Source organism: Alligator mississippiensis, chromosome 1, assembly GCF_030867095.1.
Source record: "Alligator mississippiensis isolate rAllMis1 chromosome 1, rAllMis1, whole genome shotgun sequence".
In the NCBI taxonomy this organism is placed as follows: Eukaryota; Metazoa; Chordata; order Crocodylia; family Alligatoridae; genus Alligator; species Alligator mississippiensis.
This window is the reverse complement of record NC_081824.1, coordinates 436,393,799-436,408,966: the sequence shown is the minus strand read 5'-3', so window position 1 is coordinate 436,408,966 and position 15,168 is coordinate 436,393,799. Positions and strand designations below refer to the sequence as shown.

Below are 15,168 nucleotides of genomic sequence, written 5' to 3'. Positions count from 1 at the left end.
TGATGTCTAGTTGGCAGCCAGTCTCAAGGCTGGTTTTCTACAATATCTTCATCAGTTTAGATGAGGTTTGCAGATGACACCAAGCTGAGGGTAGGGCTAGGATTCAGAGAGACATGGACATATTGGAGGATTGGGCCAAAAGAAATCTCATGAGGTTCAATAAGGATAAGTACATATTCCTGAATTTAGGATGGAACAGTCTCATGCACTGGTACAGACTGAGGACCAACTGGCTGGGCAGCAGCTGTGCTGAAAAGGACCTGGGGGTTACAGTGGACTATAAGCTGAATATGAACCAACAGTTGTGTAGAAGGCTAAGAGCATACTGGGTTGCATTAGTAAGAGTGTTACCAACAGATCGAGGGAAGTGATTATTCCCCTTTACTCAGCACTGGTGAGGCCACATCTGGAGTACCATGTCCAGTTTTGCCCCTCCTTCCCCCTCTCCCCCACCCCCTCCAGAAAGGATTTAGACAAACTGGAGGGAGTCCAGGGGAATGTGATGAAAATTGTTAGAGGGCTGGGGAACATGACTTTTGAGAAGAGACTGAGGGAACTGGATTTATTTAATCTGGAAAAGAGAAGACTCGGGGGATTTAATAATAACAACTGCCTGAAGGGTGGTTACAAAGAGAATGGAATTAAACTGTCCTCACTGGCAGCTGATAATACAACAGAAAGCAATGGTCTCAAGTTGCAGCATGGGAAGCTTACACTAGATCTTAGGAAGAACTTTCTCACTGGGAGGGTAGTAAAGCATAGGACCAGGCTACCCAGAGAGGTTGTAGAATCTCCATCCTTAGAAGTTTTTAAGACCCAGGTAAAGATCTGGGATGATATAGTTGGGGATGGTCCTGCTTTGAGTGGGTAGTTGGACTTGTGAGGTTCCTTCCCACCCTAATTTTCTATGATTCCTTTGTGATGTCAAAAGCCATTTGGAAAATAAACTAAATAAAGCTATGTCCTTGATTATAGGTTATATCTATTATTTTTCTTTTCAGTATAAAAATGCACTAAGGCAGGATTCGTGTTGTTTGAAGTAACATAGAGATGCTTACAATCTCTTATTTTCATTTGGGGGCATGCATGATTGCGTCTTCCCGTCAGTGTGTCTGTTTGCTCCATATCTGTAAACACACTTATAAGATTTAAGAAGTGCAGCTATAGGATTGCACGAAACCTGCTTTTGAAAATGCAGAAGGTCCAGAAGCATAGCTGGGCACTTGAACACCATGGGGCATTCTCAGTGGCTGCTTTGTCAGAGCTGTGGTGGGCAGCCCTCTAGCATGGCTGCTGCTATTTTTGTTCTCTCTCATTATTCTTCTGAGTAGGCCTTGTGTACCATGAAACCCATGCGTGGAAGCTGACCCTCTGTGCTTTGATAGGTCCTTCACTGTGTGGATGCAGGGACTTCAGCTTCTCTAGGGAAAAGCTTCTGATTTTGTCAAGCTTTGCAAGTTCTATAGAGAGTTCCCAGAGTGGTGCAGAGCAATGTCAGTGGAGACACTACAAAGTTTTGCCAACATTACTGTGTCTGTTGGGGGTATGAAAAATCATCTTCTGTTAGGATATATTGCATCCTCCCTAGAGGCCCCTGGTCATATGGCTGTTTTGGCCTGACTATAATAGCAGAGACTCTATAGTGTAGACAAGACCTAAAAGCAGGCAGGGAGCATACACAATCCCCCCATGACCTTTTGAAACTCCCTCAGATCATTTATGCAGCCTGAAGTTTAAATAGCTCTTTTGTGTATTGTGGCTTCTAATTTCATGCAGACCTCACTGTGTTTTAAAGCAGGTTTTTTTTGTAAAGCATACCTTACAAAAAGGATTGACCTGTGTTCCTTTCCTTATCTCTGTACTTCCTTCCAGAAGAAAATTGGCAGTGTTTTGAGACTTCTTAAACATGTGCTCTCAGATGAGTGTTTTTAAGTGGTTCTGGAATGTTACTTTTTGTTTTGGATTTAGTAGATTGAAAACCAATTTCTTGGAAGTGCAAGATTTGTGTATAATTTTTCTCAGTCATTTTCGTATCTTTTGTTCATCATTTGCTCTTAGCAGCAGCCAAAGGAATCACACGAATGGGCTTGTATCACTCTGCATACAGTGGTGATGGTTTTGATGCATGAATTGGGGGATGGTAGAATTTCCTTGGAGTATTCCTTGTGGTTCCTAGTGGTGGGAGAGCAGAAAGCATGGACTTTTGTGTCTGAATCTGTAATTCTTTACTCTCCTTCAGGTTGAAGAAGTCATGGCTTTTCTGGATCACAGTGAAAGTGAAGAAGAATTTGATCCAAGTTCCCTTCCAGATCCTGATAAATGCAGGGACTCAGATCAAGAAGAAGATTGTGATATTAAAGACAGCTCTGGGTATGTTTTTGGACTTGAAAATGTTGTTCTTTGGTATTTTCCATATTTTCTCCTCTTCCTGGAAAGAAAAAAGACCATATTTTTAAGACTCCTAGCTCAGTTTTCATATTTCTAATTTTGCCATAAGTAATCTTGCACAAACACTTGGCAAGATTGCTACTTTTCAAAGACTGCTTTGTTTAGTTATGCCAACAAAGCAAATTTTAAAAGGTCTTCAACACCCCTGGGAGTTCTTACTTAACAATTCTTTTGCCAAGTGGTTCTGACCAGAAATTAGCTCTCAGTTTAGCTTAGAACAATAATCCTTTTTTATGTAGCCCTGTTAGAATTTAGAATTTAAATGAGGATTGAAGGGAATCCCAGTGAAAATATTCAAACACAAAATTCTGCTAATTCTCTGAAGTTCCACCTGAAGTTCAGATACAAGTTTCTGTGCAGTCATTTACAGGTTTTGTTTGAATGGAAATTAATAAAATCATATTGGAATTTGGGAACCGCCTTGTGGGCACTGAGTAGAAGCACATATGTTTTAGAATTTTAACTGTAGATTTAAAAAAAAAATTAATTTAAAATAGTATCCTTAAATATTTTTTCAATATTTGTATATTGAGAGAATGTTACACTGGGGAGGAAGGATGGAAGGAGGAAGAAGATCTACTGCGACCAGATCGGTTTACTGGATTTCTTCAATGAACTGTAGCTGCATTTCCCAAATTGTGAAGCTTACCCTCCCCTGCAGAGGTGGGGTGGGGGGTGCTGCAAAAGGTTCCTGAGGGAGCATGTGCAAGTCACAGCCGCATGTCCCCTTCCCCCTGCCCCCAAATTCTTCCCCTCTTGCCAACTGTTAATAGCAGTGCAGGAAAACAGTGATTGGGGCTGATTCTCTTTGCCACTGATTTCTCTCCTTGCTGCCAAATTTCATCAGCAGCAGTTGGTGGTGGGGAAGTGGTGGCAGCAACTGAAGTAGTAGGGTGCAGGAGTGCCAGACCCTGCTATGATGGGCCATAATACTTGGGGAAATGCTACGCTATAGGAGCCAAAAGAACCTTGCCATGTTAAATTCACTGGGGTTTTGTTACTGACTTAAAAGCAGGCAGGATTTCACCTCCTATGTCTCTGACAAACAGAGGTCGCTTTTTGTGTTATCAGCTCTGATGCATCTTGAAATCATGACACCAGCACTTAATGTTTTTAGACAGGAATATAGATGTTTATTTTGTTCTGTTTGACTCAACAGGAACTTCTAGTTGTCAGATACACAAGCATCTTTTGCCTCAGTCCAAAGAACCTAAAGTTTCTTTGGATAGTTTGTCAATAAACCTGATGTAGCTGCAGAGTGGGTGGGATGAGTGACATTGTGGTAAGGCTGCAGAGATCATGCCTCTTGGTACCCAGGAACTTGTTGACTATAGCTTCCCTGTCCTTACTAGCCTGCAGGTTAATCAAGCAAGCAAGCCAGGCACAGGGCAGGAGGAACGAAGGCATGCCGTTTCCTTAGCTGCCATTAATTAATCTTTCCCAGTGAAAGGAGGAAGTAAAAGAACAATTTTGACTCTCATTTGCAATTCTGAATCATAATTCCATACTGAGCTGCCCCTACTCAGTAGAAAGACTCAATCTAGCATTCTAAGACTATGCAGAAATGTCAAGGTAACCACAAAAAATACTATTACTGCTTAATAAAGCTCCTTCAGTACATTTTTTTTCTAGTAGCTTGGGCCAGCACATTTAAAGCCTAGCTGAGGGAAAGAGAATAATTTTATAATGTATTTTGCACATAACAGGGAAGTTTAGATAAATATGATGGAGCATTGATCTTAACCTTCTGTGGAAGGTTAGCTATTGTCAGGAAATTAATATTGTTTTACCTGTGGGATTGTGGGAGGTAGATCTTGTGGTGGATGAGACGCATTGTTTTACCATTGGAAGACTTGTACAGATCTGTTTGATTTCTTGGAGCCATTATGAAATGTTTTTTCAAATGCTAGCAGTTGGATGTGATCCAATAAAAGGTATAATTGAGGTTTTTCAGCTAGAGGTAAGACTTTTGAGGACCTTGATGCAAGAAAGAAGTCAAGTTTAATCTGTCAAGGACTGTAGCAGTCCAGGCTACTGGGATGCAGTGGCATTGAGACCAAGTTTGGAGGACTTAAATTTGGAGGTACACCTATACATTGGTCCCATATTGGATCGGCACTGATATAAGAAAAATTAACTGTCTTGGCAGTCAACTTTGTTGGGCTGATGTAGCCAATAATGTCACCAGTAAATGCCCCAAGCATGCATGCAACCGCAGTGCAGCACGCAGGCGGCCAGGAGCACAGCCTGGCAGTGTGGAGAGCAGCTGGGTCTGGTAAGCCTGTTGTGAGGGAAGGGGTGTGGGGGGGTGCAGATCCAGGCCCCCCACAGTGAGGGAGGGAGTGGGGCAGGGGCAGGTGTTGCACAGCTGAGGTGGGGCACGGGTACAGCTGTGAGTAGCTTGTCCAGGGGATATGGGGGGAAGGGGGCAGCTCCCATTGGTGTGTGCAACCCGGGAAGGCATGGTGGGAGTGTCCCTCCCGGATCTGCACACACCAATGGGAGCTGCCCCCAGTGTGGGCTGATGCCGGAGCTGCACTGAGCTCTTCCCGGCAGAGGACTGGGCCGGGGCTGTGTGGGCCAGGCGGTGGCAGCGCTAGGAGGGGGCTGTGGCAAATTTTGGGGTGGCTGCAGCCCCCCCTTCCCCTGTACCCCTGTCCCAGCACCACCGCCGCCTGCCCCGAGCGCAGCCCCAGTTCAACTCATGAGGAAGGGCTCAGTGCCACCCCGGCTGCAGCCTGCCACACCCTGCACAGATCTGGGTGCACATGCCCCCCCATGCCCTCCCGGGATGCATGCAGTGGTGGGAGCTGCGCCCCCACTCCCCCCCCCCCCCCGCACCTTCCAGACGACCTGCTTGCGGCTCCATCCTGCTCTCCGTCCCGGCTTTGCAGCCCCAGCCTCAGCCCCACTCGCTCTTTCACTGTGGGGACCTCAGTCTGCACCCCCATGCCTTTTCCCTCCCCGACGCCCCTTTACCCATAACAGATGTACCAGCCAGGCACTGCTTTCCATGCTGATATGGCTTGTTAAAAATTGGCTACCACCCCAAAAATTCTGTATCCTTACCTTTCTTAAATCCCAACAACTTCTGAAAAGGAAGTATGCATTGTAGAGTGTTCTCCTTGAAATAAACCATGGTTTGTGGGTTGTAGCTATAAATAGTAAAGGCAGAGATTGTAAATGAAGTCTGGAGTGGAGCTGGGATGGCTGGATCTTCCTGTGGTGACCTTCAGTAACTGCTGACCATATCTGTTAGTTCCCCATTCAAGAAGATAGAGTCCTTGGAATAAAGGTAAGGGTACACCAATATGTTGGTTGGCTATCAGATCAGCACTGATAGAAGGAAAAATTACATTATTGGCTTTTTTGGTTGTAGCTGATAATTAAAGCCGTGTGCCTGGAGCACCCCGGTGAGTGTAGTCCAGTCCCTGTGCCCCACTGCTGGCCTGAGCCCGTGGCACGCTACAGGTCACGGCGGGCAGCCTCATGGGGAGGGGGTGCCAGGGAGTGGTTACAGGGTGCTGCGCTCATCAACAAAAGGACCACTACCAGTTCCTGCTGCTGCCATGACAACACCATGCATGCAGCGGAGGCCTGAGCACCGGGGCTGCCACAGAGATGTCAGGCTGGATGTCAACAAAGTAAGGCGCTGTAGGAGGGACATATTGCTCCACTGGGCACCTAGTGCCTTTGCAAAAGCAGCTCCATTCCTGCGACCACAAGAGCTCAGCTGCATGGGACCTGCTGCTGCTGAGGCAGTGGCATGCTCTGGGGCTCCAAAGGCACCCGGCACCACTGTGCACAAGGGTCCACACCCCCCACCCAGGACAGCAGCACGGGCTACATGGGGAGCGGAGCTGTGGGCAACATGCGTGGGAATAAGGCGGTCACAGCCTTCGTCATCAAGGGCCAAAGCAGGCAGAAGGGGTGTATATGTGTGTGAGATAAACCTTTTTTGTTTGTTTGTTTGTTTTCCATTTATGTCAGTAGTTTAATGCCTGGCACTATTACTAAATATCAGTTATCGGATCAGCATTGGCTGATATGGTTGGTTAATCACTGGCTATCAGTATTGGCCAATAACATGTTTATTGGTGCACCCCTAAATAAAGGAACAGTGAGGGATGACCCAAAATAAAATGGCCAGTTGAGAATTTTAATAAGAGCAATGGGTATGTGAATTTAGAGAGAGAAATCTTATGGCAGTGACCCTACCTTAAATATAGGATCTCCTAATGAGCATTTTTTTCACACTAGTTTGAAGCCAGTGAGTTAATGGTGCATCCAATCTTTATTTTGTATATGTCTTTGTTCATTTATGCAAGGCTTAATAGAATTTCAACATTACAGTTTTTATTATACTTTATTGCTTAAAATATTGCGCTAGCCTTCAGATGGTAAAGCTGGGCAATGTCCCGGTCTGCTGCACAACTATATTGTAAGAGTTTTCGAAAACCTTGAAGACATCAGTTTAAAAAATTGCTCTTTGGTCTGGAGTTTGTTTACCTACCAGTAACACTAAGCTAACTGTAACAGCGATTAGCAGGAAGACCATCACTTTCTCTATTTTTTAGTTCTCTTAATTTGTGCCTTTGATACAACTTTGTACATGATCCTTTTTCTCCTGTATAATCATTAAGGCTGCTTGCAGATGTTAAAAAAAACACCCAAAAAACAGTGCTTTGCTTTTAAACTTGGCACATTCCTGTACCGAGCCCAGCGCATGCCCAGAAGAGGCATTGTGTTAGTTGGACTCCGATCATTCAACGACTGCATAGATTGAGTGCTTTAGTGGGACTTTTTTGGTGCTTTTATGTAATAGGTGATTGAATCAGCTTTAGATAAAAGCGCCAAAAAGCCCCACTAAAGCGCCTGATTTATACAGAAGCTGTGAAGCTGGGTCAAAGTAACGTGCTGCCTCTTTTGGTAAAGTGGGGTTTTTTTTTCTTTTAACATCTGCAAGCAGCTTTCAGTTTCAGTGTTAATGGCTGATGTGTTTTAACTCTTGGATTTTCTGGACTCATGAATTAAGTTTGACAGCTATATAGTAAACTAACTTTATCACAAGCAATAATTAAAAAAAAACCTGTGCATATGTATTTTAGGTTGTGATAACATATGACTTAAAATAATCTACCTTGATAAAGCATTTTTCATGCTAGAATAATGATTCAAAATTGTTGACCAATTTCACCATATGTCAGCTGAGGTTTCAGTACATGAATTAAAAAATGACACTTCAGAGTCTGTGTACTTTGTTTTAAATTGTAAAAATTGTTTTCTTATTGTTTTAATCTAACTTTAGATAGAACTTTGCAAAAGATCATTTCTTTTGAATAATTGCATTTAATCTGATCTTTGGAACCTAGTCATGCTTCAAAGCTGATTTATCTGTAAAAGTCATATTTTAGATTTCAAGTAAGTTTTATTTGATACACCCTAGCATTATGCACATTTTATATTCATATCTCATCTGAGGTAGCACAGATTTTAAGATTTTATTTGAGAGTTTAGGTAAAAGTCAAATATAAATACTTAGTTATGCAGTTTCCATAAACATGACCCTTCCCCATGAATTTGCACAATATGAGTTCACTTATTACTCTGATTTTCACATGCAAATGGAAGGCCTGGAGCGATAAAGGATGCCCTTTCTCAATATGCACACATTTTGTAATGAAAACCCTATGGACTTTTTAAGGTAACTTTTTTATTAGTTCCATTTTTATTACTGCAAAGTTGGCCTGCTCAGTGAGCTAACTTGAGGAAACAATTTTCTCTGTGAACTTGTCATGTTGTCAGTTCCATTCCATGGGAGTTGGGATCTGCTGGACTACTTTTTCCTGTCAGTTCTGGGATTTCAACTCTCTGTGGCGAGGAGCGAGGCATTCTCTGTAGACCAAACATGCCTCAAGTACCTGCTTGTGGGAGGCTTCATCATAGTCAGAATCTGGCAAACTTTAGTGCACAGTGTAAGACCCATTTGTTTGACCAAGACTTTTATTTTACTTTGCAGTAATAGCAAGGGTGCTTAAACCTCTGCAAAGGGGCTGAAAAATGTCCATTTTTGCCACATTATAAATTTTCTTTTTAACCTTTTAACTATAGAACAATAATGGAAGTTTTTGTCTTTGCACAAATGTGGAGTGCAAATTTTCACAGCCTTTAGGCACTTTTACATGTGCTCCAGGGGTGGAAGGGGCAGCGCTTTAATTAGAGTGGCTTGGAGAGCCGCTCTAATTAAAGTGCTTCACGTCTCGTGTATCAGCATCCCCGCACTTAAGAATGGAGACAACGACGCTTTAACTAAAGGCTGTTCGACAAGCTGTAGGTCAAGTGCCCCCACTGCCATTTTTAAATGCGGGGACACTGATGCATGAGATGTGGGAGGCTGCTGGAGCACGGTAATTGTCGTGCTCCAGCAGATTCAATTCATCCCAGTGTGTTGGAGCAGCCTTGTTGCTCATGTATAGACGCCCTTTAATTGTGAATACAGGAGTGCTGACTTGTTTTGGTGAAAGATTCTTTGCAGTTTTTCTTGGTATTTGAATTAAATAGGCTTTAACTAAACCAAACAAAATTCCACAGGGTTCTGCAGTTTGATTAAACGTGACCTTTGGGATATTATGGAGAAGGAAGTCTTTGGACACTGCCTTGATGTATGAAATGTCAATGCATATCCCTACATGGTGGGGCTGAATGGCAGGATGATTCTGCTAGCTGTGACACAGAAAAGAGGGAGCTAGACTTAGGAGGAAAGATAAAGTTCAGTTCTGGACATATTAGATTTTACCTGTTAGTAAGACATCCATAACGAGGTGTTAAAGAAACTAAGGTTAAGGTTTAGGTAGAGGTAGACAGGTCAAAAGTGAACTGATGAATTTGAGAGTCAGTGGTAGAAGAGTGGCAATTTATCCAGGAAAGTGGACATGATCACCTAATGTGTGTGTGAAAAGGAAAGGAAGGGTAGAAGGTTATGGGACTCTGTCAGAGAGCAGGGGAGGATGATAAATACTGCGGAGGGTGATGCTAAATGATAGGAGGAGGACCTGCAGAGCACGGAATCCAAGGAAGGGACCACATGAAGATTAGCTGAGATGTCGGAGGTTGGTGGGCAGCCTGAGACTGCTACAAAGTGTAAATTAAGAGATCTCAGAGAGGACAACTTCCCTGAAATGAAAAAATTGGATAGAAAGCAATTAGTGTGGAATTGGAATATAAGAAATCAAGGAAGTAGCTGGACATGGAGTATACAATAAGCTTGCAGGTAAAAGAGGAGGCAGATACATGTGCTAATTGAAAAGGCTAGTTGGGTCAGGGGCGGTCTTTTTGAGGATGTGGAGAGTGGAGGGAGAGGTGGGTGAGGAGACGGGAAGAGGGGTGGGGATGCACCAGGTTGGGTAAAGTGAGTAGAAAAAGAGACCAGATGAGAATCCTTGATATTAGTAAGGGGAAGAGAGGGTTCTGTTGTATCGACACAAATGCTGCTAGGCCACTGGAAAAAACTTAATTTAGTCTTATGGTGAGTCACTCAAGGTGCTTGTAAACATTGGTCTAATGATTGTACCCAAAAAACAGACAATTGCCTCCAGTGAAATGAAACTTTGTAAATTAGAAGATGCCAACTGCATTTTGCCTGTTTACTTTGAAACTTTGAGATTTCTGCCCACAGCGCTGGAATAAAATAGAAGTACATTAGGCTACAGCAGCTGCTGCTTGCTTTAAAGGAAAAATATGCAGCTAAAAGGACTAATTCAAAGTGAGCGTTTGAAACCTAGGGCTTCCTCCTACAGCATTTTAAAAAGAAAAACCATCTGCCCATGGTTTAGAAGTCAAAAAAGCTGTTAATCCTTTCTTTTCCCCCCTTTACATTTTTTACCAGGAGGAGTTGTACAATACAAGTCAAATTTGCCTTTGAATAAAATTTCCTTTTAGCTATACTTCTATCAACTGAGTAATTAATGACTCCAAGCATGTAATATAAGATTAATTTTTGTATATCTAGCAACATTCATCATATTTGGTTTAAGGCTATTTTAATGCGAATTGTTAATTAGGTGAAAAAATTGCAGTGTGTCGAATAGGGCGGAAGAGGAGCAGCTGCTTGTCCTAAATATTCATTATGCACTCAAATTGAATTTCTAATATTTCTAATCCTTCAGCCTTTTCTAAATAAAAATAGGAGAGAGGACAAAATTGCAATTGGACTTGTCATTACCTTTTCTTAATCTTTAATAGGCAGCACTGTTCATATTTAAATTGGCTTCTACTTGGGTCAAAGTGGAATTGATCTTGGAACTGGGGAAAGAGGAAATATGCAGATGAATTTTAGTTGTTTTAAAAATCTAGCGGTGTCATTTCTGTTTAAGTTAGCTGTATGGATGGTCTGTCATGAGCTGGCAACTACAGGTCAGCATTTAGTACTGCTTTTATGTAGAGCTTTGTTTGCCATGGAAATCACAGATAAGGTGCCATTTCTTCTGCCTTTTTTGATGATGTTACATTTGGATGCTGAATTCATTGTTGACCTACTGGATATGTACAGTTCTTTGTTATATTTTCTGCATTATATTTTCTTATTGGCTAATTTGACTTCAAGCCATGGTGTTCCTTCAAACAGACATTGCTCAAGCACCGTTTTATGATATCTGTGAAGGCAGAATTTATGTGATGGCTAGAAAAGTTGTCAAAAACTACATTGTGCAGAACTGTCAGAAGGACTTCATTATACTGATGGCTGTATGGCAGGTGATAGACTCCTTGTGAACTTTTGTATAATCATAGAAAAGCTTTTAGTTGTTTGGAGAGTGAAGAAACTGCTTGCTTCATAGTTTGTCATCTTGCCCATCATTAGAAGTAGATGATGCTAACAAATACATGGGCAGTTCTGTTTCATTCATTTTAATTTCTTGGGCTGTGAGGACCCTTGGAGGGGCAGGGTTAAACTTTTATTTTTTTGCTTTGCTGTCAGTGTTACAAATTTAGAAGAAAAATTGAAAATATTACACTAAATAGTTGCTTGTTTTGTTTTTTCCCTCCATTACTTCTATTGAAATGAGTAAAAATGTTGATAGTTTTTGTCATCTTGCAAGGGAAAAAAGCATTAAATATTGGCACACATATAATGTACGTACATTTTGGAATGCATATAGTGTGTGTATTTATTTATTAGCTCTGTCCCTGGTTCACCCATCATATTGGGGAATTGTTTTAAAATTCAGTCTAGAAAATCTTTCCAAGGCCCTGATTTTTTATTTTTATTTTTTTTAATTTTATGACTAGCTGTATTTTTCATGCGAGTCCTGGCAATGTTCTTAACAAGCTATGACTTTTGGTGACAAGATTAACTAATGGATGAATACCTTAAAACATCCTTTCAAAGCATTCAGTGATTAAATTTAGGCTATAAGCAACACTTCTAGTATGACTAACTAAAGGCAAACTAACTGCTTGCAGCACACGTTATAAATTCTTGGAAGTACAGTATTAAACAAAAGCTTAATCTGATCTGTATTATGTAACAGATTAAATATGTGGAGCAAGAGGTAGGAAGACAGTCCCATGAATACAAGAAGGGAATATGGGGTCCGGAACCATGAAAATAAAAGAGAAACTCAGCTATGTATTTGGAGATGTGCAGTTTGAGATCGGGGAAAGGCAAGGCAGTGAGCTAGAGGTGGGGAATTGCATCTAAAAAAAAGTAGAAATCTGAAAATCAGATATGAGCTAAAAAGAGGAATTCTGCTGGAGGAGAGAAGAGAAAGTGAGGGAGGGTAAGTAAGTACTTTTGGGGATGCCTTTGACTGGTTAGCTAACTGCTGTCCACTGTTCATCCTTCTTTTGAGGCTGAGGATGACAAAAACAATGTTATGACCACTGAATTATTGAGACTGTCCCTGGAATACTGTGTCTGGTTCTGGTGTCAAGTGTTAGAAAAATTTTAAAAATTGGGGAAAAAAGAGCTAGAATTGATGTGAGGTATGGAATATAAGGTTCATGGTGAGAGACACTTAATCATACTCTACTTGGGTTAACCAAGATAAGGGTAAGAAGTGGTCTGTGACAATTGATACATATCTATATGGGGAGCAGATTTCTTACAGTGGAGAACACAAGACCACACTTATTGGGCCAGACCATCAGTCCATCTTGCCCAGTATCCTGTATCACACTGTGCAGAGTGGATGCTGAAAGGGAGAGTAAACCAGGGTATGACCAGGGTGTTTTCACTGTTCCTCTCTCGCTTGCAGCCTCCAGTCTCCAGCCTCCAGAACTATTAGCAGACAAAGGCAGAACAGGGTGCAGTGGCTGGAAACTGAAGTGAGACAAATTCAGAATAGAGATAAGGTGGGATTTTTAAAAGTTCCTTTTTTTGTGTCCTTGTGAATTTAGCACAATTCACAGATTTCTTTGGAATCTGACAGGTTGTGCTGTGAGCACTTCTGCTGTGACCTTAAACTTTTGACCTCTGGGCTGTCAACCATGTGCCTTAGCACCTGTACCACCCCAACCCCCATACCCCTCGCTATGTTGTTCCAGTGTTTTATGACCTTCACTTTTTATTTTTTTTAAGTGAAGGTCATAAAACAATGGAACAACATAGCTAGCTGTAAGGTGGATTCTCCATCATCTCAAATATTTAGGCCAAGATTGATGTGTTTCTAAGAAAGTGACACCCTGCTCATCTGAAAATACGGTATGTGGGACTGTCTTGGTGAAATGCTGGGGCCGGCTCTGTGCAGGAGGTCAGGCTGACATTCTCTCAGGCCTTAATTTTGTGAGACTAGCAAGATGGGCCCTACACAAAAGAGTCCCATAATACCTGAATCAGCCAGAAAAATAGGGTTTTATAGTAAGTGTAAAAGATGAAGTAATTGAGCAGCTTAAAGCGAGATAGGAATATTTTGGACAGATGACACATTAGGGGTTAGAAAACAAACCCAAATGACAAAGGGCCACATGCAGAAAAGGGAGGGGAGATTTAAAGAATGATGTCAGGGTGATCTGGTAAGTTGTAGATGATTATGAATGACAGAGATGGGGGTTATGAATCAATCAAACCTACTGAATTGGATGGAAGTGTGTGTATATGGATAGGAGAGAGCCTAGAACCTGAAAAAACAGGTAAATATAATGAATAATGATACGAATAGACTAGAAGCATGAACAGTGGGCACATTTACATGAGATGCTATGTTGCTGTTGCACAAACCGTGATGCTGATGCTACATCACTGTAGCAACAAGCTACATCTCTATAGCTCATCATTACGGCAACTTAGCATCTAAAAATAACTGTGCACCACTGAGACTGTGCAGTGATGGCAGGTACTGTGCAGTCAGTACCAAATGCAGCCAGGGGCATGTGTAGATGTGCCCAGTATGTATGTTCTTATCAACTTTATTTTAAAATATTTGTTTATTACTGTTTAATATACATAAACCTGAGGATGCGATTAATATAATGCTGTAAGTCTTACAATTCATAACTAGGTCCTGTGGGTATTCAGGGTCTGCACCCCCTGACTCCAAAATCTTGTCTTGTTAACAAAATGGGAGTTGGGGAGCCCCATCTCTACCTCAGTGTACCAGGTCCCCAAATTTCTTTCTTGGGCCCTGTTCATAACCTTCTAAAAAAACAAATGAATTAATAATTGCAGCCATAACATGTAGTCCCATAGTTAGTCTCCCTATTTTTTTAAAAGCAAAGAGACTGACTTATTTAAGTTGATTCAGCAAGTCAAGCATGGATTTGGTAATAAAATCCAGGTCTCCCAGTTCCAGATTCCATACTCTTAATCACTAAAAGCTGCCTCCACAAAAAGATCAGTGAGGACGGAGGCATTTCCTGGAAAAGATGCCAAGTACAAATCTGAGGAAGGTGTTCAAGAAAAGTGTTGGCATCTCTGGAGATTTAAGGAATTATTTATTTATGCATCTTTTATATGTTTTATTTGGAAAAATTAGTATGGGTATAAACTCATTCTACCAGGCAATGTAGATCAGGTAGATCTACCAAGCTATGAATGGAAAGCTGAGATGGTAGGATCCCAAAGAAACTTTAGAGAATTTATTTTGCCTGCTGGATATGCTCTTATTAAAATGAAGAGCCAGTACCAGGGCAGCAGGATGCAGTTGACTCAGATGTTAAGAGGGAAAGGATAGCAGGGCAGGAATACTAACTTGGATGCTCAGTAGAGCATCTTGGACTCTTTCCACAATCATCTGTGCTTCCTAGAAAGAAGAGAAAATTTTCATGTCTTCTTTTGCTGTTTGGTGTACTTCATTTTAATTTTTTTCTTGTTCTAGACTCTGGCAATTCTGATCCAACACAGGCTCATCCTGTCTTTTGCTTTGAGTGCAGTTACACTTGAATTTCGTTATAAGTAGATAAGTCTCTTCTCTTGCCCCAGTTGTTCTATATACCTCTCGTTTTAGAGCAGTTTTGATTTACATCAGGGGGATGGCCAGTAAAGAGAATAACACAATGCAATATATTTTCATTACCTTTGCTGTGTGCTGTAGCATTCTGACAGTAAGTTAGAAAGAAGCTGCACTGGGCCTTGTGGAAGGGACTGCAGTAATTAATCTTCATTAGGACTGTTGCCATGGCCTTGTAAATTAAAATTTATTACATAGAAGAAAGTTGTGGCACAACATGTTTGATTAGCAAAATGCCAATACTTAAGGGATAAATTATTCCTAACTTTTCTGAACT

At 41.5% G+C, this 15,168-nt stretch overlaps 1 protein-coding gene across 1 annotated transcript in view; it reads left to right on the top strand.

Moving 5' to 3' along the window:
* DDX10 (DEAD-box helicase 10) overlaps positions 1 to 15,168 on the top strand; it is a 337,218-nt gene that overhangs the window by 311,849 nt on the left and 10,201 nt on the right. The window contains exon 17 of the mRNA XM_014600713.3: positions 2,240 to 2,370. Coding sequence (XP_014456199.1) covers positions 2,240 to 2,370 — 131 coding nt within the window. The remainder of the gene's footprint in view (positions 1 to 2,239; positions 2,371 to 15,168) is intronic.